Source organism: Nerophis lumbriciformis, linkage group LG28, assembly GCF_033978685.3.
Source record: "Nerophis lumbriciformis linkage group LG28, RoL_Nlum_v2.1, whole genome shotgun sequence".
NCBI lineage: Eukaryota > Metazoa > Chordata > Actinopteri > Syngnathiformes > Syngnathidae > Nerophis > Nerophis lumbriciformis.
The window spans coordinates 22,266,705-22,293,965 of NC_084575.2; the positions used below are offsets into that span (position 1 = coordinate 22,266,705).

At 37.7% G+C, this 27,261-nt stretch overlaps 2 protein-coding genes across 4 annotated transcripts; one reads left to right on the forward strand and one right to left on the reverse strand.

Moving 5' to 3' along the window:
* Positions 1–47: 47 nt before the first annotated feature.
* tfe3b (transcription factor binding to IGHM enhancer 3b) lies at positions 48–21,362 on the forward strand. 3 transcript variants are annotated; one of them, XM_061923891.2, is made up of 9 exons: positions 48–198; positions 4,837–5,061; positions 5,140–5,364; positions 5,751–5,846; positions 8,694–8,805; positions 8,905–8,961; positions 13,938–14,013; positions 14,109–14,256; positions 15,669–21,362. In XM_061923891.2, exons 2-9 carry the CDS (start codon positions 4,870–4,872, stop codon positions 16,134–16,136), a joined length of 1,374 nt encoding a protein of 457 aa, XP_061779875.1. In that variant the 5' UTR covers positions 48–198; positions 4,837–4,869; the 3' UTR covers positions 16,137–21,362. The 3 variants fall into 3 exon arrangements, with proteins under 3 accessions (XP_061779875.1, XP_061779874.1, XP_061779873.1); XM_061923890.2 differs by having other exon boundaries at positions 5,140–5,199; positions 5,275–5,364; positions 8,694–8,961; XM_061923889.2 differs by having other exon boundaries at positions 8,694–8,961.
* A 30-nt stretch (positions 21,363–21,392) lies between these two features.
* Positions 21,393–24,508, reverse strand: LOC140680192 (uncharacterized). Its single transcript, XM_072916617.1, has 3 exons — positions 24,385–24,508; positions 21,766–21,930; positions 21,393–21,679 (listed from the first exon to the last, which is right to left on the reverse strand). The coding sequence occupies exons 1-3, from the start codon at positions 24,506–24,508 to the stop codon at positions 21,393–21,395; spliced, it is 576 nt and encodes a 191-aa protein (XP_072772718.1).
* Between the last annotated feature and the right edge of the window lie 2,753 nt (positions 24,509–27,261).

The window sequence follows — 27,261 nt, forward strand, 5'->3', positions numbered from 1 at the left end:
TCGAATTAGTCAACAACTTCCGGGTAAGATTTGAGGGATGACCTCAGCGCGTTGGCCCGAGGTAAACAACGATGTTCGGGGCGGCCATGGCTAGCGGCGCCTACTGCTGCTATTAATGAAACTATTTCAAATGGCCAGAGACACCGTGGAGTTTACGGATTCATGGCTCTGATCAAGTCGGACACTGGTGTTCATACAGTATGTTCTAAAGTCCTATACTATTTATTTAACCCAGTTAGCTACAGTTAGCTTCTTCGGCAATTAGTCATTGTGGCTAGTTAGCTAGCTGTACACAACTTCCCATTTCATACAAACCTTGTGCTTTTTAATACAATACACTCTTATTTATTAGACGGTAAATGAAAAAAAAAACCGTGTTGTATCCGTTATATTGTTGAACCTCGTTGAGTACTGGGTCTATTTTCATCACGTTGTGATGTAGTGGGCCTGTCAACACACAGCTGTCAATTTTGTGACGTTGCGTATATTATCAAATGCGTGCATAGGGGAAAACAGTTTGTACATTTTTTAAAAGTGCGTAACTATTGTAAAAAACTATTGTTTAGTACCATGTATTGTCGACCAATAATGACTAATAGTAATGCGAGTCAAATAAGGTAGTTTGGCAAAGTGGTAGCTTGTTGAAGACATCCATGAGTTGATCAAGATAAGTACATGTTTACTAATTACTGATAGAAACATGACTGTTCCAGTTTCACATACACAAATGTGTTCATTTGTTTTCTGTCATGTTCCCAAACTGTTTTCATATACCACCTCGGAAAACACTTGGCTCTCCAAGTACCACCCTAATGACCTACATTAAAATACAATTGCAAAGTTAAGCCTAACTATTCATTCAAACATGGCATTTTTGGCCACTGGAACATTACACACAGTTTGAACAGTAACACTGTGTGTGAATATAGGAAAATAAAACATATTTTAATCTTTTTATTGATTTTGATTGATTGAAACTTTTATTAGTGGATTGCACAGTACAGTACATATTCCGTACAATTGACCACTAAATGGTAACACCCGAATACGTTTTTCAACTTGTTTAAGTTTCAATTCATGGTACAAATATATACTATCAGCATAATACAGTCATCACACAAGTTAATCATCATAGTATATTCATTTAATTATTTACAATCCGGGGGTGGGGGGTTAGGTTGGGTTGCTATCAGCATACTTCAGTCATCAACAATTACCGTATTTTTCGGACTATAAGTAACAGTTTCTTTCATAGTTTGGCCGGGTGCGACTTATACTCAGGAGCGACTTATGTGTGAAATTATTAACACATTACCGTAAAATATCAAATAATATGTGGCGACTTGTCCAGGGTGTACCCCGCCTACCGCCCGAATGCAGCTGAGATAGGCTCCAGCGACCCCAAAAGGAGAAAGCGGTAGAAAATGGATGGATGGATGGATTATTTAGCTCATTAACGTAAGAGACTAGACATATAAGATTTCATGGAATTTAGCGATTAGGAGTGACAGATTGTTTGGTAAATGTATAGCATGTTCTATATGTTATAGTTATTTGAATGACTCTTACCATAATATGTTACGTTTACATACCAGGCACGTTCTCAGTTGGTTATTTATGCGTCATATAACGTATACTTATTCAGCCTGTTGTTCACTATTCTTTATTTATTTTAAATTGCCTTTCAAATGTCTATTTACCCAAAAATGCGACTTATACTCCAGTGCGACTTATATATGTTTTTTTCCCTTCTTTATTATGCATTTTCAGCAGGTGCAATTTATACTCCGGAGCGACTTATACTCCGAAAAATACGGTATATCATCTGAGAAATGGACATTGTAACAGTGTAGGTCTCACCTGGTAGGATATGTACAGCGAGCGGTGACCATAGTGAGCTCAGAAAGCATATGAACAAGTATATACATTTGATTGTTTACATTTGAGGGGAGGGGGTTAGGCTAGGGTTGTAGTTGCTTGGAGGTGTTCTTTTAGTGAGGTTTTGAAGGAGGATAAAGATGCACTTTATTTTACACCGGTTGGTAGTGCATTCCATACTGATGTGGCATAGAAGGAGAATGAGTTAAGACCTTTGCTAGATTGGAATCTGAGTTTAACGTGGTTTGTGGAGCTCCCCCTGGTGTTGTGGTTATGGCGGTCATTTACGTGGTTATGGCGGTCATTTACGTGGTTATGGCGGTCATTTACGGTAGTTTGGCAAAATGGTAGCTTGTTGAAGACATCCATTAGTTGATCAAGATAAGTACATGTTTACAAATGACTGATAGAAACAGGACTGTTTCAGTGTCAGTTTCACATACACAAATGTGTTCATTTGTTTTCTGTCATGTTCCCTCTTGTGCAGTGGTTCCCAAACTGTTTTCATATAGCACCTCAGAAAACACTTGGCTCTCCAAGTACCACCCTAATGACCTACATTAAAACACAATAGCATAGTAAGCCTAACTATTCATTAAAACATGGCTTTTTTTTTTTTGCCACTGGAACATTACACACAATTTGAACAGTAACACTGTGTGAATATAGGAAAATAAAACACTATTTTAATCAAGTGATTCTTTGGCGTACCACTAGATCAGATAAATTAAGACCCAAATCAAGCTTCTAAATCTGGCCCTCCAGACATTCCCAAATAACTTTTTTAGATCTTTAAGATGGAAACTGTAGCTGCCATTATGATGTGCAGTGATGTTTTCAAATGACCGTAAGTCTTGAACTATACAAAGTACTTCAATGGTTGGAATCTGCGCTTTTGCATTATATACTAGTTACTATGGTAATCTAAGTCACAGCAGCTCAGACGAGGCACCAAGCAGTGTGGGTGGCGAGTGTTTCCACAGAGTGTTTCCAGAGCGAGCCTAAAAATGTGGGTGTCAGGGACAGACGCGGAAGGAGATTTTTACAACAACGTTCTAAAGTTTAGTGATATATCAGATTGTAGGTGGGGTTTTTTTTACCCTTCGCTTTCATATTTTGCTGCTCAGTATTCAGTGTTTTATCGTTCATAGTTAATATTGTAAATCCCACATTCTTTATTTTCATGCACATTCTGGGTGTCTCATTCAGTAAAAAAACGTAAAATTCCATTCCGTTTTTTAAGTTGGTCTGTCATAAAAATTTTAGCATTCATTCAGACATTATTAAAAGTAGATATACCGGCCCCCAGACACATTTTTTCCTAAAACTTTAGCCACCCCCCGAGTCAAAATAATTTCCCAGGCCTGCACTAGATGAAGCCCGTGTATTACTAGTGGTACACGTACCACATTTTGAGAATCACTGCGATAATGTACTCTCATCTGTTTTCTGTCATGCCCCCACTAGAGGTCATATTTTTGCATTAATCAGTAATTATTAGCATTTATTACCTTATAATGTACTTGTACAATGGCATCACTGAAGGAAAATCCACAACAAACTGTTTTACTTTTTATTATTTGCTTACAATTTCTTTACAAAACAACATCCACTGCATGCGAGTTGCCCTGCTGTGATCAATGTTATTGATGCCTTCTGTCAATGGGATGTTTTTAAATGTGGGAATAACTGTTGAAATGTATGCTACATGTCGATGGGTGGTCTTTTATTGTCCAAGTGGAAAAAGTAGAGAAATGATAACCTATTACCCATTTAGATCATTATTTTCATTATTATCAGATGCCGCACAGGGGCATCCAAGTTAGCGGGGGTTTGTAGTTTGAATATTTCTTTCTGCCATTAAAATATGTAAGACGAAAGGTAAAAACATACTAAAGTTGCAGTATCTTTGGCAGCATAGGAGAAAGTTATGTACAATTTTCACTGTGCATTTCATTGCCCATAGCTGTGGTGCATTCAAAGACCCTCGATTACAGTTAGAAACAGAGCCGTCACTGACTTTTAAAGACAAGGAGAGACCCAAACCCCTAAAGATGCACTGATAATCGAATGATTATGATGTACTGTTATGATTTGTATTATCCACTGATGTAAAATAGTGTAGTAGCTATCTCTACTTTATTCTCTGAAATAAAGGAAAACCTGACAGATTTATAGTATTATCTAAGTGAACAATGACAGGTAATATGATTATTTAAATTCATATTCTGGCCACTTTATATTGGATTTAGTGGCACTTTTTGTAAAAAAAAAAAAAAAAATTAAATAATACATATTGAGACAGGTTTATGTTAATCCCATCTTTAAAACGTTTTGTTTTAAAAGCCTAATTTAGATTTGTATGTATTTGTATAGGCTGATTTTAACCAAATCCATGCAAACACAATTTTCTTAGTGCATGTAAACAAGTGTGTGTGTGTGTATGGGGCGTCAATGTTGGGTTTAGGTTGGGATGAGGGGGCCCTTTAGGGTCTTGGGTATGGGGGCACAGAGTTTAGTGCTACACCCCTGGTGCCACATAAAGAGTTAGGCGGTGGCAAAATATCATGTAAGAAAAAAAACAACAAAAAAAACATTTGTGATGAAGATGAGTTGAAAATATATTTTTTTACGACTTGGTGGGGACAGCTGTTTATAATTTTCTACTCAATATTGCCGTGAACAAATGATGGAGACTGAAGCCTACTGTAGGTTTTGCATTGTCAAGCTGCTTAATCTTGTCATTGTATTTATTTGTATAATTTTGAGCTTCTTTTGTTTTCCTTCTGTGGACATTCTCCTGGAAAATAATATGCATCACAATTTATTTTTTATTATTTAAAGTTTACTTATGTGTAAAAGTGCAGGCCATTATATTATATCATTACTGCATGTTTTTTTTACCATAAATGGTGCTGCTTGTCTAATACGTTTCTGTGCTCTGTGGTGGTTTTGTAGCTCCATATTAGATTGTGATCGCGCTCCTCCGCCATGTCGTCGCGCGTGTTGATGCGGCAGCAGCTGATGCGAGAACAAGCGCAGGAGCAGGAGAGGCGGGAAGCCCAGCAGCATGCTTCTGCCTCCCAGCTCCGGGCTTCCGACTCCACTCCAGCCATCTCCGTCACGCTGCCTCCAAACGCTGCCCGGCCACCTCCAGCGCAGGTGCCTGTGGAGGTGCTGAAAGTAAGAACGTCCTCCACGTTGCCCATCGCGGTGTATTGGGTATGTCTTAAAAGAGAAGCTACTGTTCAATTGTTGCAGGTGCAGACCCACTTGGAGAACCCCACCAAGTATCACATACAGCAAGCACAGAGGCAGCAGGTGAAGCAGTACCTCTCTACGACGCTGAGTAACAACGGAGTTACTCAGATGCTAGGTGTGTCACCTCTGCCACAGTGCCGTTCTGCCCCTGAGATTGCCACCACTGCCAACAGTGTCCCCAACAGCCCAATGGCCCTACTTAACATCGGCTCCAACAAGGAGGAAGTATGCCAAACTCTTGATTTTCTTTCCTTTGCTGACACAATCTAGCGGTCTCTGTTACCTTCCAGTAAAGTTTGAAGTGAAGCCTTTTGCACACTTCATACCTAATTACTTTCTGTTTGTCCTGCGGTGATGTGCCCCTGAGTCCCACTGTGATGTTGCATGCCTGTTGTCATCATATACTTGTTGGCCTGGTGTCACAATATGATGTTAAATACTGCACCCGCTGATTAACGATGCCAGCTCTCCTCTTGCATGAGGCCTCTCGACGGCTAGATTTCTACCATTCAAAGCGACCTGTATACACTACGTATCGTGTGTGAATGTGCAACACTGTCATTTTTACTCATATTATCCCACGTATGTTTGTTCCCATTTACTTGACCTAGATTGAAGATGTCATCGACGATATAATTAGTCTGGAATCCAGTTTTAATGATGACATCATTACGTTGATTGACTCAGGCCTTCAGTTACCAAGCACGGTAAGCAAAATGTTTCCACATTTACATTTTCAAAGTGTTTTCATAAATAAATGACTTATTAATAAATGTGCGTGTCAGAAACAATTTTACAACCTTTGTAGTATGGATGTGCCACAGATCAATATTAGCTGATTTTTGTGTAATAGTATATGATTCATCTCTTTTAATGATCACAATCTCTGATGTGATCATTAAAAGACACTGTATTTATTTTTTTGCCTTAATTTATGTTTCTCCACACACTACATCCTCTAAGCCAGTGTTTTTCAACCTTTTCTGAGCCAAGGCACATTTTTTTCTTTGAAAAAATGCGAAGGCACACCACCAGCTGAAATCGTTAAAAAACGAAACTCAGTTGACAGTAAAAAGTCATTGTCGCAATTGTTGAATATGACTTTAAACCATAACCAAGCATGCATCAATATAGCTCTTGTCTCAAAGTAGGTGTAGTGTCACCATCTGTCATATCACCCCCTGGCTTATTTGGAGTTTTTCGCTGTTTTCCTGTGTAGTGTTTTAGTTCTTGTCTTGCGCTCCTATTTTGGTGGCTTTTCTTCTTTTGTTGGTATTTTCCTGTAGCAGTTTCATGTCTTCCTTTGAGCGCTATTCCTCGCACCTGCTTTGTTTTAGCAATCAAGACTATTTAAGTTGTTTTTATCCTTCTTTGTGGGGACATTGTTGATTGTCATGTCATGTTCGGATGTACTTTGTGGACGCCGTCTGCTCCACAGTAAGTCTCTGCTGTCGTCCAGCATTCTGTTTTTGTTTATTTTGCAGCAAGTTCAGTTTTAGCTTCGTTTTGCATAGCCATCCCTAAGCTTCAATGCCTTTTCTTAGCGGCACTCGCCTTTTGTTTATTTTTCGTTTAAGTGTTAGATACCTTTTTACTTACCTCCCGCATATTGTGATCACGACAAACCATGTTCCCGACATCTACAGAGCAATTAGCAACCTGCTGCCACCTACTGACATGGAAGAGTATTACACGGTTCCAGACAGCACAGACACTCAACAACAACGGCACATTTGCGGATTATAATTACTGGTGTGCAAAAAATGTTTTTAACACAATTAGGTGAATTTACTTAATCTCCCCACGGCACACCAGACAGTATCTCACAGCACACTAGTGTGCCGCGGCACAGTGGTTTAAAAACACTGCTCTAAGCTAATAATAATCACCTCCAGTACAGAAAATGAACTGCATGTTTTGTATCTTACTGTATGTATCATTATCCGGTGGCATTATCACTGGAGGACAAGGCTAAACATGTTACACACCGACAGCAGGCCAAGAGCAAGCATGCTAATAGCTAAGCAAACTGCTAAGCTTGCTTTAAACAACACCAAGAAATGAGTGCTTATTAAAGTTTAAGAAGTGTAGATGGAAATTAAAAATTAGAACAAACATAGTCTAGAGAAAGGCTAATATAACAACAATTGTTGGTGTATCAGCATTGTCACAGCCAGCGCAAGATGTTCCATACATTGATACCAAAGGTAGTATCCATATAAGGAAAGTAACAATAAACATTATTATTAAACTCCTGACAGTTAGTATTACCGCTTTAATTAAAATTTTTGAAAAACTGTGACTGATAACTTCACTTTGATAAACCCAGACTGGTGCCAGCTTAAATACTAACATGAAAACAATAGACATTATCGTCTTTCTCCATTAGGAAAGAACATATCCCAATCTATTCTAAACATATATAAACACATTGCTGTCTGAGCAACTAATATATTCAATTGTGCACATTGAACCTACAGGCTGTGCAGTCTTAGAATAAAGTGATCATTCTATACTCAAAAGAATATGAGACGGCGATGTTTTTAAGGTGCATTAAAGGATCACTGAACAGAGAAGGACATCACAACACCCGGCAGAAATAATAAATAATAATAATATTGTTTATTTGTTACACTCCTTTGATTTAAATACGTTTTAAAATGCTACAGTAAATAACAATATTTGAAACAATAAAAGTTTAGCCATAGAACAGTTAAGGATAAAGCACTGTCAGTGAAGCATAAAAACACACAACACGCAAAATTGTGGGTTTTCGAACAGTGTGTCTATGTATTTTTATTTTTTTAAATAACTTGGTCAACAGACCAGCGATCTGTGTGTAAAATTACTTTTTAAGCACATTTAACATTGCGATAATAATGATAACCGTGATCATTTTGGTCACAATAACTGATATGAAATATTTTATATTGTTGAACCCCTAATCAGTATACTGTTCGATACTACAGTTATTAGATTTATATTTTTATTTTCTCAAATGTTTTTGTTGTTGTTTTTGTTCATTTTTACAAACTCAGGTCACGTGTTTGCTCATATATATGTGTATACATATATTTTAGTTTTGTTTTGTCTTTCCTTAAATGGACTGTCTCCTTAATACGAGGAATTCTGAAGCAGGAATAGTTGTAGGAGTAAATATATGCTTTTGGCACTTGCTCGCCATTTGTCACGAACGTGCTGCCTGGGCGGGGTAAATTATCAGAGGGTACAAGGCAAGAAGTCCCACAAAGTGGTTAGCGCTCATTAAAGACCGGATTGTAAAGCTGCCAGGTTTACAGGCACATACAACTTGCCAAACTATCGACACTTAACAGAAAATGAGGATTATGGTGATGTTGGAAGAAAGAAAAAAGAAGCACAGCGAGGTAAAGCCAGTTTGTGATCTTTGAAGATTGTTGTTTACACATAGCAAATGAATAGAGACACTTGAATAAACGGATCTGATCTGAGACCATTGTGAAACCAGAAGTGTGGTTTATGCTTTTACAATATGATTTTATTATCAAGCATGTTCTTAACTTTGTTTCATTTAGCTCCCAGGAAATCTACTGGATGTTTATCACAGCCCTGGAATGGCAGCACCCACCCTCACTGTTAGCAACTCCTGCCCTGCTGATCTTCCGAAAATTAAAAGAGAAAATACAGGTATAGTCAAATATTCTGTAATTTTCTTCAAAACATTGGGAAAAACCTTGTTTAATACACTTTTCAAGTCATTACAGAACACACAATTTTTCTTTTCAGAAGTTGACAGCAAAGCTTTTATGAAGGAGAGACAGAAAAAAGACAACCACAACTTGAGTAAGTTGAGACTATTGACTTGAAACGTTTAGATAAAATTATATTATTGAATTTACGTTAAAGGGGACCCAGGATGATTTTAATGTACATTTAAAACACTTCTTTATGGTGCACATTATATGATTGGATATGCTTTGGTGTATATTTTGCATAAGGTTTTCTCTACAGTTATATGCATAACCTGTTTTTTGAGTCTTGTCTGCAAGATGTGCGATTCTGTAGGCGTATCCAGATTGCAAATTAAACCATTCCCCACCCTCTTTAAAAGTATCATAATTTATCTTTTGAAAATGTACACCGCTTCGCAACTGGACTGTTTGGTTTGTCTTAGAAGATGTTTCGCCTCTCATCCAAGTAGGCTTCATCAGTTCATGCTCATAGACTACATTGGTCAGATCTAGTTTTTGACTTATATTGGTCAGATCTAGTCTAGCAAGCAGTTGGTGCAACTATTTATACTCCAACCTCTTGTAGTGGAAAAAAAACAACTGTCGAGATGCAAAAGACAAACCTTTCTGTCAATACAAACGATAAAGTGGAAAATAGAGAATATATTAAGAATACAATGACCTGGATGAATGAGATAATCTATAAACACTGTTTAGATATACAATCTCGAAGTTGTTACTGCAATTGTTTCCAGACACGGTCAAAAACAAACTTCATAAACATTAAAATGGAATCTCGATTTCCGAACCCCTCTATTTGCCAAGTTTTAGAGTTACAAACTTTTAGATCTAGCCAAGTATGCCTCCGTGTGAGAACCATGTCTCTTAGTACAACCGCTTAATTCAGTCATGCCTGCCAGACAAAACGCAGGGAACATTATTGTAACAGAGGCGGGGCCTTCCTCTCACTTACAGGAGACTTCTAAAGGCTGGAATATACTCTTGCGTGGCATAGCTTGTGTCCCCCCTGACGGCGTCTTGTTTGATTTATAGTTCTTTCGTGGGGGGTGGTGCCAGACTAGTAATTCTCTTCCAAAACACTAAGGGGCAGTGTGTCCAGAAGGAGCAACTGCAGCTGTTGTTGACAAGATATTGTGTGTTTCCTTCCTGTGCCAAGTGACGTCAACCACTGAACCACATTGTTGTTGTCTACACTGAAACTAATAATTTACAATTATCAGTTTACTTTTAATGGAAGTTTTACTTATAAACCAGAGGAAAATACTTTCGTAAAGATGGGCTGTGCAACGCTATTCAGCCATTCGAGACATGGGACAAGAGAGAGCTAACATGTAATTGTAAATAAACACAACTGTTAAATAACTATTGTAATTTAACCACGTGCTGGTGTTAATCTGTGTGGTCATGTTCAGAGTTCACAAATGTTTTCGAAGTATACCGTTTCTGAAAGATGATTGAAGGACAATGAGAAGTGTTATGTGTGAGAGAAAAATAGGTTTGCGCACGTGAAAGAATGTGTCGGAATTGAACCTGTTGTTAGCACAAGATTGACAATAAAAGTTTAAAAAAGTGTCGTACTTTGTACCTTCTTCTGGGCGGAACCACAAAACAAACCGAGATATTGAGATTAGATTAAAAACCTCTTAAGGCCCAAGCTGTTTGTTTACATGCTTTTTTTAATTTCTCTTTGCTATTTGGGCTTATTGGACCCCAATTAGAATAAAAACTAAGAATCATCTTTTGATATGATGTACTTAGTCCATAAGTAACAAACGTGTACATCATGTTTAGTGACACGCTAATTCTTATTTTTACACTTTTTTTTCCAAATTCCATTGTATGTTATGCTCTTCTGACACCACCATGTGGCAGTATAAGTGTCCACATAAGGGCTATAAGACCCCAATTCAGTAGTGTACACAATTTTGGAAATAAGAACTCAAAAGTGCTGTCCACGCATGTGGCCAGCTATGCCTTTAGAGGTTTTAAGATATCAGTTGTCATGCAAGCAGACTTACTTTACAGGGAGGAAAAGACACCATAGGTACTGTACATCTCCTATAGAAGCACAAGAGCTCACACACGGATGGATTACATTTTTTTAAATGTTTATTATTGTATCAATATGGTTATTAAAATGATTTTGATCGTTTGTGAGGGCACCATAATGGCTTCTGTGTGTGTGTGTTGCCAGAGCAGCGCATACAGCACAGGTCACCTTGTTATTGTGTAAATGCCTAAAGGCATTTGCACTATATTATTCTACACTAAAATGCATCTATTTATTATTTTTCCGTAGCATTTTTCATCCGCAACTAACTCCCAAACCGTTCATCCGTTTGATCCTGTTCAAGCTTCAGAACGTTCAGCGCTTTCAGGATATGCAGGCTCATTCAACAAACGTTCCCCAATATTTCCGGTTTTACAGCAAATCATAATTTTCATGTTTATTTGCCCTTTTTTTTTTTTTCAACTACTCCACCCGCATTTTTCAACTAATTCAAACCATTGCACCATTAAAACATTTGTCTTGATTAGGACAATAAAACTTGGTATTTTTTTAATGCCCACAAATTCCCAATTTTTTCCAAAATATTGGACAATACAATTGGTACTCATCCCACCATTCTTATTAACGGTTGTCTTTTTTCTCCCTTAAAATAACTTTGAATGCAAGTAAATGTTCAACGCTATTGTAAAATATATTTGTTGTAGTAAAAAAACATTTATTTAGTCTGAAATTAGCAAAACACCATGTAATTTTGACCTATTACATTAAGATTCAACATTGGCATCCACCTGTGTATTTCAATCAATAGTCACCTTAAGGGCTCATTTGCAACATGTTAATGTTAGTTTATTTAAGCACTACAACTTTTATATGTGCTTTTGTAACATCCATCCATCCATCCATTTCCTACCGCTTATTCCCTTCGGGGTCGCGGGGGGCGCTGGAGCCTATCTCAGCTACAATCGGGCGGAAGGCGGGGTACACCCTGGACAAGTCGCCACCTCATCGCAGGGCCAACACAGATAGACAGACAACATTCACACACTAGGGCCAATTTAGTGTTATCAATCAACCTATCCCCAGGTGCATGTCTTTGGAAGTGGGAGGAAGCCGGAGTACCCGGAGGGAACCCACGCAGTCATACTTTATGTTAAACTTCACATTGAATTAATTATGTAAAGGCAATCATCTAGCAGCAACATATGTAATGGTGCAGTATTTCATATTGGGTTATATTGATTCAAGCACAAGATGGATACAATTTAGACTACAACCTATTTATCTCCCTTATCATTGTAAGTAATGGTTTCAACTTATTTGTTGGCTAAAATTAGCTGAAAATGTTGTACCGTTGCAGCAAAGAACTCCCTCCCTTTAACAACAAAAGTTGGACATCACTTTGACAGCTAGGACATTTGGCTAGATGGATAACACATCTGCCTTTCACACAGGAAACTTGGGTTCAAGTCCCAGAGGGACTGAATCCAGTTGTTATATAGTCATATAGTTTAATGCCAACTATTAGGACATAAATTTATCATTTCTATAGTCCTAGTACATTTCAGTATAGTTTCCAATCTTCAACATTAAAGTCATTAAAGTATTTCTATATTCAATCCATTTCACAGTCCAACTTTTCTATCTTTCCTTCTATAGTCCACTAGCATTTTAACCAGCATTCATCAATATTTCTAACCATTCCTAACATATTTTATTTGACTGTTGCAGCAAAGAATTCTAGGTAATTAGATGTAATTTCCAACGGCTATGTTCCTCCCTTTAACATTCAAAGTTGGGCAACATTTGACAACTAGACAGTTTGGCTGAGAGGCTAAAACATATGCCTTTCACGCAACTGATGTGGGTTTGAACCCTGGAAGGGACCTTTTAAACAAATCTTTGTTTACATCTATGAGTCATATGAATAAATGAATTTTATTATAAAGAAAAAAACCGTAGTCCTGTCGCACACATATCATTTCTAACCAATGTGGCAAACAGATCTGATAGCTGGGCTGTTCAGTACAGTTAACATGATCAGCTTCCAAGCAGCGCGGGCCTGGTTCAAATCCCCAACTGTCCGAAAGCATTTAGTAAGTTCATTCTGGGATGCATGCTTCCATGGCCAATTTCGCAGCCATTCTCATAATAAAATTCCAACTATTATACATTTTTAATTTCTAAATTCATAGTACGTTGCAGAACAGTTTCCTATCTTCAACATTCAAATTGTTCCTATAATCCCAGTATTTCTACATTCAAACCATTTCACAGTTAAACCGTTTACATCTTTCCTTATACATTTCACTCACAGTTAAACCGTTTCCACCTTTCCTTATACATTTCACTCACATTTAAACGATTTCTACAATTTCTACAGAATTTGTATTTTCTAGTTAAATAGAAAGTTGATCCATCACCCCTTGTTATGTTTGTTTTATATACAGTTCTGTATTGCACTTTATATTGTGTTCAAAGTCTACAAACCTTTACTAAAATAGTGACTTTAGTCGAAGCTTGAACCCGTTTTTATAATAAATTGTTTGTCATGGAGAACTCTGCTTAACTGTGCAAATTTTTCAGTTTTCAAGAACCGAAGTTTTACGTTTTACACCGTATACTGTATAGATTCACGCGGTCACATCATTAGGTACACCTGTACACTCTCTGATTGATTCAGACTCTGCATAAAAAAGCTGCTTTTATTAGCATTCATGTGTTACGATGCGCATGCCGAGATTAAATGAAAATATTACTTAATCCTACCTGTGTTTTCTCATAGCCTGAGGTCCTCTGGCTAAAAGTTTGACTTAATGCCTAAATAAGTATGTCCACCTCACAGTGACATCGCAACGTAGCCAGAATAACACCTTGAACCGAGGCAGCCAAAATTGCGTGCAAGCTTCCCCCAAAATTCTTGAACCTTATTATTTAATGCTTTGGCATTGTTTATCACGAGTATGCAACCACATTTGTCAGTCTGAAGAGACAAAATTAATCGTAAGTCCTCTTTAACATCAGTAACAATGTTTTTACTGTTTGTTTGTTGTTAACAGTTGAGAGGAGGCGAAGATTTAATATTAACGACCGTATAAAGGAGCTGGGTACTCTCATACCAAAGTCGAGTGACCCGTAAGTATGACAAACTAAGTCATTGCAACACAACTCAATTAATTCAATGTAATTTTCCTGCCTCTGCATAATTGCTCTTACTGCATTTTTAACAGTGAGACGCGCTGGAATAAAGGCACCATTCTGAAGGCCTCTGTGGATTACATTCGGAAGTTACAGAAGGAGCAACAGCGAGCCAAGGACGTCGAACTGCGCCAGAAAAAACTGGAGCATGCAAATCACAGTTTAATGTTGCGTATCCAGGTTGGTATTTTTGTGTTTATTTAAACATGTACATTTGGGTTGGCTCACTGGCTTTAAGGGTTGTTTGCAAGACAACTTGTTTACAATCAACTTTTAACTTTTTGTTTAGTCTTCTTTTTAACCCAAACCACCAGTTAGTACTTTAGGAAGTTGTAGTCGATTGAATGCTTTAAAGAAAAATGAGAAGAACATCGCTGTAGAAGAAGGCTGACATTGGTTCCTCATTTTAGACTGAAGTGTTATATTACTGCTATTTATTTATCTATTTATTTGCACAAGCACTCACACACACAAAACAGTTCATATACAATGCAAAGAAAAGGACATTTGCAGGAAATACTCATAATAGTTCACTGTAAGCCAACATAGCCTTCAATAGTTTTTTTGTTTGTTTTTTAATCGAAATCAGTTGTGGATTGAAGAGCTGGTGGTAGTTTATTTAAAAGAGAGGGTCGTTCTATATAGTGGTCGATAAAAGTCAGTGTCTTTTTGAGTATGTATGTATTTGTCTTATAAAATATGGAAAATATTGGTAAATCAGTAGATACATGTAAATACTTATACATAAAAATCGAAATACAATGAATGTCAACATTAAATGTTGTCTTTTATTAAAAAAAAGAAGCAGATCAAAACAGTCTATTGAAAAATGTCATTATTCAAAGGTGTGAGAAAATGAGGGCAGACAGTGTTGACAAACAATGTTGCAACCTTGTGTGGGAACCGCAGGTGCAAAAACACAAAATAAGAATCCCTGTGGGATGCAGAAACTGGCAGAGAAATTTTCCGTACAACGTTCATATTGTTGTTACTCAGCCAGCGTTTGTGGGTCTGATTGACTTTTATGTTAAAATACTGAACAGATGTTTACCTAATCCCAATAAACATCTGTTAAGTATTTTAACATAAAAGTGTTTGATTGTGAGGCATTAAAAGCCACAAAATGCAACGGGTCCATCAGACCCACAAACGCTGGCTGAGTAACAACAATAACAAGGGTTAAACCATTCAGAAATATCAGACAGCTCTACTGTGATACTCAAAGCGAGTAATTCAAGGTTAATCTCAGCGTAATCCATCAACATCATCGCAATGTGGTAATAATGACAGTCATTTAAATATCACATTGATGATAATAATGATAATGTCGTCTATCATCTAAAGCAGCTGTGTGGACTCTTGAGTGTTGCCTTTCATTTTTGCACAATTTGTTTAATTTAAAAAAGTGTAATCAAAATGTTGAACATAATAAATGAGGCTTTTCATGTTTAAAAGTTGGATATCCCCTACAAATGCAATTTAACGTTAGTGGTCACTGTGGTTTTAAAATAAATTGTTGCCAATGCCAAAGGAGCTGCAGTGTTTTTGAGATAATTTGGTTGTATTAATACTGATATTGTTGTTCTTTGCAGGAACTGGAAATTCAGGCACGCCTCCATGGCCTCTCCTCTGCGAGCAGCATCTCCTCTTCCGTTACCGGTCTGACCTCCAGTCCCGCCATACTCCAGCAGCAACAGGTCCCACAGAACGGCCAGTGCTTACCCCACAGTGCAGAAGCAACATCCGGGCATAACCTCCTCAGTTTGGGTTCATCAGCCATTGGACACCCTTTGCCCAACTCCTTCCTGTCGCCGCCTGGGTCAGAGTCCCCCGCCGGAGTCACCATCAGCAGCCCTTTGGACTTGGGCAGTCTGAGCTTTGCTGAGCTGGACGACACCTCTGCCTCAGCGCTCTACCCTGATGTGGGCTTGGGAGACATTCTTATGGACGACGGGTGCACGCTCCATCCTGAGGCCATAGCCGAGCCACTGTTCTCTCCTTTGTCACCGGGTGCCTCCAGAAGCAGCAGGAGCAGTTTGGATATGGATGAGGACTTATGATGAGCTCTGAGTGGCCCGCAGAGACTGAATTACAGCATGCAGTGTGTCTTCATGTTAGGTGAGTCTAGACCAGGGGCGGGCAATTGGTTTTTCCAAGGGGCCACGTGAGAATCAGAAGCTATTGTGAAAGGCTGAACTAAATTATGCTTAGTGTCAATTCTGTCTCTTTAGACAAGCATGCAAAATGCATTGTTTTGACAAGATGCGACTGGTTAGAGTAAATGCAATGATTAAGCAATGGAAAATAAACACAGCAAATTTCATCTAAACTTCACAAAGCAACTGTTAAAAAATGCAGGCATTTGAAATGTAACATTTTTGAAAGACCAGTATTAAATTAGCTTTATAGAAATGAGGGATGCGCCGGTGAATCGGTATTTCAAGAAAACATACGTGATCGGCCAAACGCCAATACTCTCTAGCTGACATGCGGCTAGCAGCTAATTATCTCCAAAACACAATGCGGAGACGCTCCCCATAACTAATAATAAATACCTCCCATAGTAAATAAGCTGCATTTCTCAATATCTAAAGTATTATTATCAAGCATTATTATCACCGGACGAGGCTAAACATGTTACACACCAAAATAAACCAGGGCAGGCATGCAAATAGCTAAGCTAAGCTATCTTGAAACAACACAAATAAATAAGGGCTTAGTAAGCTTTTAAGAAGTGAAGATGGAACCATGTTACAACAGAAAGTCAATGGTTATTAACAGGAAATTAACAAGTAGATTAATAAGAGTGGGCAGCACGGTGGAAGAGGGGTTAGTGCATCTGTCTCACAATACGAAGGTCCTGAGTAGTCTGGGGTTCAATCCCGGGCTCGGGATCTTTCTGTGTGGAGTTTGCATGTTCTCCACGTGACTGCGTGGGTTCCCTCCGGGTACTCCGGCTTCCTCCCACCTCCAAAGACATGCACCTGGGGATAGGTTGATTGGCAACACTAAATTGGCCCTAGTGTGTGAATGTGAGTGTGAATGGTGTCTGTCTATCTGTGTTGGCCCTGCGATGAGGTGGCGACTTGTCCAGGGTATACCCCGCCTTCCGCCCGATTGTAGCTGAGATGGGCTCCAGCGCCCCCCGCGACCCCGAAGGGAATAAGCGGTAGAAAATGGATGGATGGATGGATTAATAAGAGTCTAGAGACACAATAATATAACAACAACTGTTTGTGTGTCAGCATTGTCACAGTCTGTGCACAACATGCATATGATTGATACTAGAGTGATCATATAGATGTTTTCCATCCATCCATCCATCCATCCATCTTCTTCTGCTCATCTGAGGTCGGGTCGCGGGGGCAGCAGCCTAAGCAGGAAAGCCCAGACTTCCCTCTCCCCAGCCACTTCGTCCAGCTCCTCCCAGGGGATCCCGAGGCGTTCCCAGGCCAGCCGGGAGACATAGTCTTCCCAACGTGTCCTGGGTCTTCCCCGTGGCCTCCTACCGGTCGGACGTGCCCGAAACACCTCCCTAGGGAGGCGTTCGGGTGGCATCCTGACCAGATGCCCGAACCACCTCATCATAGATGTTTTCATTTTCTTAAAATCTTTTTTTGTTTTTGTTCATGTTTACAAACTCAGGGAATAATTCCTTGGACACAGGAGGACTTTGAGGGCAAACCCCAAAGGCTTTAAATGAGGCGCAGTTAGCAGTTTTTGCTTTTGTTTATTATTGTGTTCTGTTGACTTAGTTTTGTGTGGAATATAATAGGGAACTAGTTTATATATTGTGAAACTGTCAATAGCCCTCACTATAAATGCAATTAAAATATACAATTAATACATACAATCGGTATCGGCCGAGCTTACTCATGGATGATTGGAATCGGCATCATAAAACCTTCATCGGAATATCTCTGATACAAATTGTTACAACCTTTTTGCTTGTAATATAACCACCAAGCCATTTTTTTTTGTTCAGTCACAGAAATCGAGTTTATGTTGGCCTGAACAAGTTCATGGACGTCTGGCTGGTGGATATGATAACAGTTTTTAGAGAGTTGATATAATATCGCAAAGGTTTATAAAAAAAAAAGGAAAAAACATGAAGAAAAACGTATTCAATCTATTGCAGTCTTGAAACACAACCTGAACAGTTGGTGTAAAGCTTCAGTAAACAAATACAGTCAAACCTGACCGCACATGGGAAACAACAAACATACGCTATAGACCGGTGGCCACTATACGCAGTCTGCCATGATGATCTCACACATTGCGGATTATGGAAGGAAGCACAACTCAAGTAAAATTTTAGTAAAAGTATCCTAATAATAGTTAACATTTAAATAATAACAACAAACTGATCACTGAATTCCACCTAGTGCGTTTGTTTCACAGCTGCAGAGCCTTCCAGCGGCTCCGCTCTGTTGCGCGTCTACTGTGTCCTACGCTCTAAAGTTATCCGCAGCAAATACGCAAGGGTTCTATTTTTACCGGATGCTGCAGCAAAGCGGCAGACATTTTGCAGAGCTGGGGTAGAGCGGTGACAGGAAACGCGACACAAACAAAGTAAATGTGGTTGATTTTCAGAATAAAACGCTGCATGTTAACCAATAGCTTGTTTTTTTTCTTACAGTGTTAAAAGCACAAAAATGTTGGAAAAAAAGACAAATAAAAGTAAGAACTTCTTCTCCTTATCTAGTTGGATCTTCAGCCGGTTAGTTGTTGAATTTATCTCCTTGGCCGCTCCACACTAAATTGGGGCCCTAAGCAAAGTTTTATTTAGAATTATGTGATACAATTTTTATACTTTTTAAAATCAAACTTGAATTTGATCTAATGAATGTTTTCTACTCAAACAAAGTCATTGGAAAAACATTGTTAAATAATGTGCTGATAACCAATATTAGAGGAGCTTTTATTATTGTTTACACTAAGAACAGCAATCTTTAGAAGACAACTCGGGTGTGGCGAGGACTGTACGATTTTCCGAGTATCCGACCTCGGGTGGCGTTCCAGTTAAAACTTATGACGAGGAACTCAGAATTTCTGAGTTCCCAGTACAAAGGGAACTTACCATACGAATTAAGCCAATGGTCCCTAAACTATGGCCCCAATTTGGCCCCCGAGTCAAAAAGTTTGGGGAACCCTGAGTTAAGCTACAGTATCAACATCATGCATCATCGCAGAAAATGTTATATTAGTGACCGCTAAACAAAGTAGAAAAAAAACCTATTCTGAGATACAAAAAAGTGGTTGCTGGCCGCTATAGAAAAGGTTTATAACAATACTTATCTTATGGAGGAACAGTTTTATGGCTGCTTGCACAGGTTTGACTGTACTTTGCAGTCCATCATTTGTCAAAACAAGCATTTTGTTTTCAGTTTCAGTTAACCTTACACGGTCCAGTCAGGGATAGGCAATGTGTCAGATGTGCCCCTGGGGTTCGTACTTTGCCCAGATCTGGTCTAGAGAATTGGTCAAAAAAAAATGTAAGGAAAAACTTAAAACAGTCCGATTGAAACTACGGTAACCTTAAATGTCAGCTAGGCTAACTTTTTTTTCATGTTCTATAAGATGTAAATGTTATTGTTCCTTTTTGGAGCTGGTTGAATGATTATGTGTGGGTTTATAAATGCAATAGTAAGTATATAAATATATATATATATATATATATATATATATATATATATATATAATATACACTTGGGATGCTTAAATTTTTATTAACATTCACAGATATTTTTTAAAGACTAAGAGTACTATACGTTTTTGCTTGAATTTCTTATGTGTTCATTTATAGGGATTTTTTTTTTTAATCACATGACAATATTGGCAAAAACAAACGAGTGATATGAGTTGTTTTTTTACTGGAATCAGGGTTTCCTTGCTTGCTCTTGCGGTGTGTGTGTCGAGCAGGTATACAAGGGATATTCTTCAAGTGAATTGGCACATTGTAAAATACTTTCTTTCATATTGTATATAAGAATATTTTATTTTCATCAATGTCACTGCACCTTATGTTATGGTCTATGCATTTATTGAAATATTTACTACGACAGAGTGGAGTGCAGAGACCCCGCCTGGGATGCAGGTTTTTCTATGTTACCTAATGAGCTGCTGCAGCTATTTAGCCAAATCAGGACGTATTGTTGTGTAGCTACAATATTCAATATTTTCACGATGAGAAATGCAGATCAGTTTTACAATGCTGCTGTAGTTCATCATATTTTTGATACCTAATAATTGATCACGGAGTCGTTCGTTTTCTTGTAACTCATTTTGATTATTTGTCTTCGTTGTCTGTGGTGATCACTGGCGGATTTAACCTTTTTTTTTTCTTCCGGATGTGGATCAAATCTACGAATGCATCATGTTCCAAGTAAACCACTATTTTCTACAGTGAAAACCTGCATCTAAGACATACCCATAAAAGGCATTTAATTCAATACATGTGTTATGCAACTTTTGGTAATGAATGTGTTGCTAAAAAAAAACACTTCTGTACTGTAAATGAGATTTTTTATACAAGTTACCGTATTTTTCGGAGTATAAGTCGCACCGGAGTATAAGTCGCACCTGCCGAAAATGCATAATAAAGAAGGGAAAAAACATATATAAGTCGCACTGGTGTATAAGTCGCATTTTTGGGGGAAATTTATTTGATAAAACCCAACACCAAGAATAGACATTTGAAAGGCAATTTAAAATAAATAAAGAATAGTGAACAACAGGCTGAATAAGTGTACGTTATATGACGCATAAATAACCAACTGAGAACGTGCCTGGTATGTTAACGTAACATATTATGGTAAGAGGCATTCAAATAACTATAACATATAGAACATGCTATATGTTTACCAAACAATCTGTCACTCCTAATTGCTAAATTCGATGAAATCTTATACGTCTAGTCTCTTACGTGAATGAGCTAAATAATATTATTTGATATTTTACGGTAATGTGTTAATAAGTTCACACATAAGTCGCTCCTGAGTATAAGTCGCACCCCCGGCCTAACTATGTAAAAAACTGCGACTTATAGTCCGAAAAATACGGTATATGCTTGAATTTATCCCAAAAAAACACACTGAAACAGCCAAATTTGTTTTAAAGGCATATTCATTATTATTATTTATTGGAAGAAAATTATTATTATTAGTTTTATTTCCGTCATTCCCAGATCAAGCACAGGATAACTATTATAGCACGTCCAACCCTTTCACAAATGTAAGTTTTTATCTTCCTCAATAGAGCAGATTTTAACAAATAAACATGTTTTTTTTCTCCAGATGCCTAAGTGTAATAATATGCTAGTGATACAGCATTTGAGATATTTCCATCGCTAGGTCCAGGCACTCTGTAGCCTGGAGGCAGAGGTTGCCGACGCTGCATTCACAACAGGAGCAGCACTGTTCCTGACACGTGCACGCGTCACATTGTTGGCTGGCGTCCAGGAGAGGCTGCAGAGTAGCGGACTGGCAGCAGAAGAGCGTGGAGCACAGAGACCAAAAGCATTGGTTACACCCGCTCACTGTGGCCACTAAACAGTCCAGGGGGTTGCAGAACAGACAGGCCAACAGGATGGAAGCGCAGATATCTCGGGGGGGAAGGACGTCATGAGAGATGAGGTGAACATCTGAAGGAACAGCCAGGTTGTGTATTCGAAGTGTACGCTGATCTTACCATCATCATCCGGTGGCTTCATGTTGAAAGTGTTAGTTGTGACTCGCTCGTGACTCTGCTCATCAGATGCATCAGACTGACTTTGCTCCACAGAACTTGAACCATTGATGGACACCGCTTGGACTGCTCCCCCTTTGCCATTCTGCACTTTCAGTTCTCGGGCCTCTGAATAACACACAAAAACCAGAAAGGCGCTGGGAGACCACAGACCTCCGCCAAGCACTATCTCCCAATAGTGAAGTCTGCTTTGAAATAAAATCCTGAATCCATACAGAGATCCGAATCACGCCAAAAATCCAATCACTTGCGCATCTCATTTCTGACTAGAGATGTCCGATAATGGCTTTTTTGCCGATATCCGATATTCTGATATTGTCCAACTCTTAATTACCGATTCCGATATCAACCGATACTGATATATACAGTCGTGGAATTAACACATTATTATGCCTAATTTTTAACGCTGGATGCATTAAACAATGTAACAAGGTTTTCCAAAATAAATCAACTCAAGTTATGGAAAAAAATACCAACATGGCACTGCCATATTTATTATTGAAGTCACAAAGTGCATTATTTTTTTTAACATGCCTCAAAACAGCAGCTTGGAATTTGGGACATGCTCTCCCTGAGAGCGCATGAGGAGGTTGAAGTGGGCGGGGTTGGGGGGGGCGGGGTATTTTATAGCGTCCCGGAAGAGTAAGTGCTGCAAGGGATTCTGGGTATTTGTTATGTTGTGTTTATGTTGTGTTACGGTGCGGATGTTCTCCCGAAATGTGTTTGTCATTCTTGTTTGGTGTGGGTTCACAGTGTGGCGCATATTTGTAACAGTGTTAAAGTTGTTTATACGGCCACCCTCAGTGTGACCTGTATGGCTGTTGACCATTCACTTGTGTGTGTGAAAAGCCGTAGATATTATGTGACTGGGCTATATGAAAACCATACAATAGAACCAGAGTCGTTTTTTTAAGTAATGTAGTAATTAAAGTTGCCCAAAAAAATGCTTTAAAATGTAATATCGGAAATGATCGATATCGGTTTCAAGAAGTAAAATTAATGACTTTTTAAAACGCCGCTGTACGGAGCGGTACATATCCGATAAAACACGGACGTCGGCCCTACGTCCGTGTTTACTCTAGTATAGTCTAGTATACTCTGGACTGAAGCTGTGTGCCTTCATGGTTTTTGTAGCTGTTGTTTTGAGGCATGTTTAAAAAAAATAAAATATAATGCACTTTGTGAAATTCAAAGTATAGTACTTCCCAGAGTTGTAATGGGTATCAGGATTATCTCAGGGAGAGCATGTCCCAAATTCCAAGCTGCTGTTTTGAGGCATGTTAAAACAAATAATGCACTTTGTGACTTCAATAATAAATATGGCAGTGCCATGTTGGCACTTTTTTCCATAACTGGAGTTGAAGTTGTTCTCTTATTTTGGAAAACCTTGTTTTTGATTGATTGATTGAAACTTGTATTAGTAGATTGCACAGTACAATTGACCACTAAATGGTAACACCCGAATAAGTTTTTCAACTTGTTTAAGTCGGGGTCCACGTTAATCAATTCATGGTAAAGTTACATTGGCATCACAACAACATTAGGCATAATAATGTGTTAATTCCACGACTGTATATATCGGTATCGGTTGATATCGGAATTGGTAATTAAGAGTTGGACAATATCGGATATCGGCAAAAAAGCCATTATCGGACATCTCTAGTAGTAATAATAATGTACAACATTTACCTTGTAGAGTGGACTTCTACAGTATCTCTTCCCAGCTGCTACTCCGTCAAACACACCCATCAGCAGCTTTTCCATATTTTCATGGATAAATGTCCCGTTTATATTACTTTAACACCCTTGGCTGGCATTGGAATCATTCTGTGTGAGTAAGGTGCAGACTAGCAGTGATACACGCCAATTGCTACATCAGGTTGGTGACACAAACTGTCATTTTATCGAGGATTTCTTTCTTTAGTTTAACAAATATTATCCACTTCCTCTCGTGGCTCTCCTTCACACTATCTTCCTTCCCATTATTGGGTGGGGGAAAAAGTTACTTAAAAGGTAGTTGCGAGTAAAACCAGATGTTTTGGAAGGATCTTAAAAGGTTTTTTCTTGCAACTTACAGCATTACATTTAGCCGAGAGACAGCTCTTATCTCAAAACACACCTAATTCGGGGCACTCTTAAGTTGAGGTGCCACTGTATTTTTCCGACGACTCTGACAATAACGCTTTTGTGCACGAGCAAACTGAAACAAACCTGAAACGGGTGTAGAATCCATGTTACACCTGCCAATGCTTTTATTCTGAAGCCTACTTTGCACTGAGCTGGAAGTCACTGTGTAGATTTTGACATAAAGGGACCAATTTTCATAGAAATGACCCCTTTGAGTCTTACATTTTCAAGGAAATCGGTGTATCATGTACGTCGTCGTCCATTCAAGCAGATACTTTTTAATAATCATTTTAAAACTTGATGACACAAGCGGGTTCCTCGATAACATAAAGATCAGTTAAATGATAATTCAGTGAAGTTCTGCTTTAAACGCTATAGATTTTGTCACATAAATCACAATGTTTTTAATATACTTTAACCAGCTCTGACAAATACCTGTGTCACTGGAAATAAAGCTTTTAGGTTCTACGGACGTCTCCGAAACGGTTGTTTCTTCCGTCAAGTCTTTCCGTCCATTATCCGGCTCTTCAAAATGTCCTGGATTGGGTTCAGAATCCATGACATCCACTACGACAACAGGCTACGTAATCTGCTTCACTTTCTCCAACTAAAGCTGAAATAAACAGGACAAAACATATACATTTCCCTTGTGGATCATTAAAGTTTGTCTAGGTCTAAGTCTAAATGCACTTTTTTGGGGAGGGACAATATTTAATGTAGTTGAATGTACATCCTAGAAAATACTTAAGAAGTAGTATGTAGTTGATTTAAATAATCAATCAATCAATGAATGTTTATTTATATAGCCCTAAATCACGAGTGTCTCAAAGGGCTGCACAAGCCACAACGACATCCTCAGCTCAGATCCCACATCAGGGCAAGAAAAAACTCAACCCAATGGGGCAAATAACGTTCTTATTAGTATAGGGTTATGCAATAATTAGCCCTATAATAAAATGTTTGTTGATTGATTGATTGAAACTTTTATTAGTAGATTGCACAGTGAAGTACATATTCCGTACAATTGTTTATTTATATACTGTCCGACAACATGATAAAGATTTATCACCAATATAATTTTCATCATAGATTTTTTTTTCTTATTCTATATAAAATCTAACTATATAAAAAAAAAAAAATTATATTTGTTTGTTTGGATAGCTGCCCCATAATACTGTGGTCAATATAGTTTATTGACAACACAATAAACACACTGTAATTAAAGGGAATACATAGATCCTAACATCAACTTTGTTTAGTTGTATTGCAAAAACCACAATGTATTCCCTGCTTTTCCTACACATTGTCAGATGTAGTGCATGGGCTTGTATATAATGTCAGAACGTCGCGGAAAAAAAGCAGCAAAGTTAATCTATTATTAATATCCATTTTGGAAGCATTTATAAGATGAAAGGCTGCACACCGATATGCTGACAGCTGTATGAAAATTGCTATTCATTAATAAAACATGATTTAATATCAACCTCTCCCACAAGACGAGGGAAAGGTTGATATTTCTGTGCTTTTAATTTGAGGATAAAGACTATAATAACACTAACTTCAGCCATCTGAAATATGATTTGGAGGGCATACTGCCATCAGATGGGTTCAACTTTCATCCCACTGGCTAAAATCGCATGTATTATTTTGCCTGTCAAAAATGAAATAAATAAAAGGTTCAATTTACTCATGGATTTCAGCTGTATGAATATTTTTTTTATAGTACCTGAATATACAATATTTTGTTGTTGATGCATTTTGAGTGTGTGAAACTATTATTATCAGATATTTCATCTCTAAAACTGCATCATTTAAAATGTTTCTACCCAAGAAACAAATAATTGTACTTACTTGGAGTGGCATCATTTACTTGACAAAGGTGCAAGCTGATTTAATCACCAAAAAATAAAAAAAGATGCTTTGCGATATATCCCTCATGCATAAGGTGTAGCATGATGCAGGATTTCCTCCCCTCCCTGTCCCTCTTCAGTTTTAGTGTTCATACTGAATGTGCGTGCGTGTGTGTGTGTGTGTGTTTGTGTGTGTGTGTGTGTGTGTGTGTGTGTGTGTGTGTGTGCGTGTGTGTGTGTGTGATAATAGGAGCAAATTCCTTTAATAAATATGATATGGCTGATATATATATATATATATATATATATATATATATATATATATATATATATATATATATATATATATATATATATATATATATACTTTATTTAGCATACTTTATTTATGCTCACTATTTTTTTTTATTTTTTTTTGATAATATTTATTTATTCATTTGATATGGAAATCATAATACAGGTACTGAAAAAAACAGCCCCACCACCCCCCCAAAAAAATATAATACCAAAAAATACAAAATTTAAAAAATACAAAATAAATACAACAAAAATAATAAAAGTAAAATAATAATAACACCCTCTCCCACCCCCCGTCCTACATTTCAGTCACAGTGGGTAGCAATGTACTGCTTTCCTCTTCACCGCAAGCAGATAGAGAATCACACGAACTGACTAAAAGGGAAAAAAATTAAATAAAAATAACAATTATTATTTATGCTAACTTGATGCCATTCAACACATAAGTAGGATCCAGGTAAAATCCCTCTTCAGTTTTAGTGTTCATACTGCATGTGTGTGTGTATGTGTGTGTGTGTGTGTGTGTGTGTGTGTGTGTGTGTGTGTGTGTGTGTGTGTGTGTGTGTGTGTGTGTGCGCGCACGTTAGTGTGTGTGTGTGTGTGATTTTAAGAGCAGATTCCTTTAATAAATATGATATGGCTGGTAAAGGTGCATTTTCCACACACAAAAAAAACAATGATGATAATAATAATAAAAATAAAATAATATATATATATTTTTTATTTATTTATTTTATTTTATTTATTTATTTATTTATTTATTTATTTTATTATAATTTTTCCCCCGACAGATACTTTATTTATGCTAACTTGATACCATTCAACACATTAGTATAGGAACCAGGTAAAATCCCTCAGAATTTACCATTTATTTTCCACCATTTATAATAACAATAATATAACAATCTATTTTATTTTCTAAACCAATGTTGCTTTTTTTCTCGAAATTATTTAGCTAATCAAAGCCATACTCACCTCTTAAAGGTTATGCACATGTCCATTAAACATGACAAAATTAGGCTGCAGTTTATCATATCTCAAAACATTGCAGTAAATGTCCTGAAGGAGGCGTGCTGTTTTGTAGCTACTTATTTGCAGCCGTAGAAGAAGAACATTGACCAATGAGAATTGTGTTTTCTACGAGCATATACGAGTTTGACCGAAT

Coding starts and splice junctions, on each gene's coding strand:
- tfe3b (XM_061923889.2), top strand. CDS start 4,870: ATGTCGTCGCGCGTGTTGATGCGGCAGCAGCTGATGCGAGAACAAGCG. Junction 5,062..5,139: donor TGCCTGTGGAGGTGCTGAAA/GTAAGAACGTCC, acceptor CAATTGTTGCAG/GTGCAGACCCACTTGGAGAA. Junction 14,014..14,108: donor ATACCAAAGTCGAGTGACCC/GTAAGTATGACA, acceptor CATTTTTAACAG/TGAGACGCGCTGGAATAAAG.
- LOC140680192 (XM_072916617.1), bottom strand. CDS start 24,508: ATGGATTCTGAACCCAATCCAGGACATTTTGAAGAGCCGGATAATGGA. Junction 21,931..24,384: donor CTTTATTTCCAGTGACACAG/GTATTTGTCAGA, acceptor TGTGTTATTCAG/AGGCCCGAGAACTGAAAGTG. Junction 21,680..21,765: donor GAAGCCACCGGATGATGATG/GTAAGATCAGCG, acceptor TTCCCCCCCGAG/ATATCTGCGCTTCCATCCTG.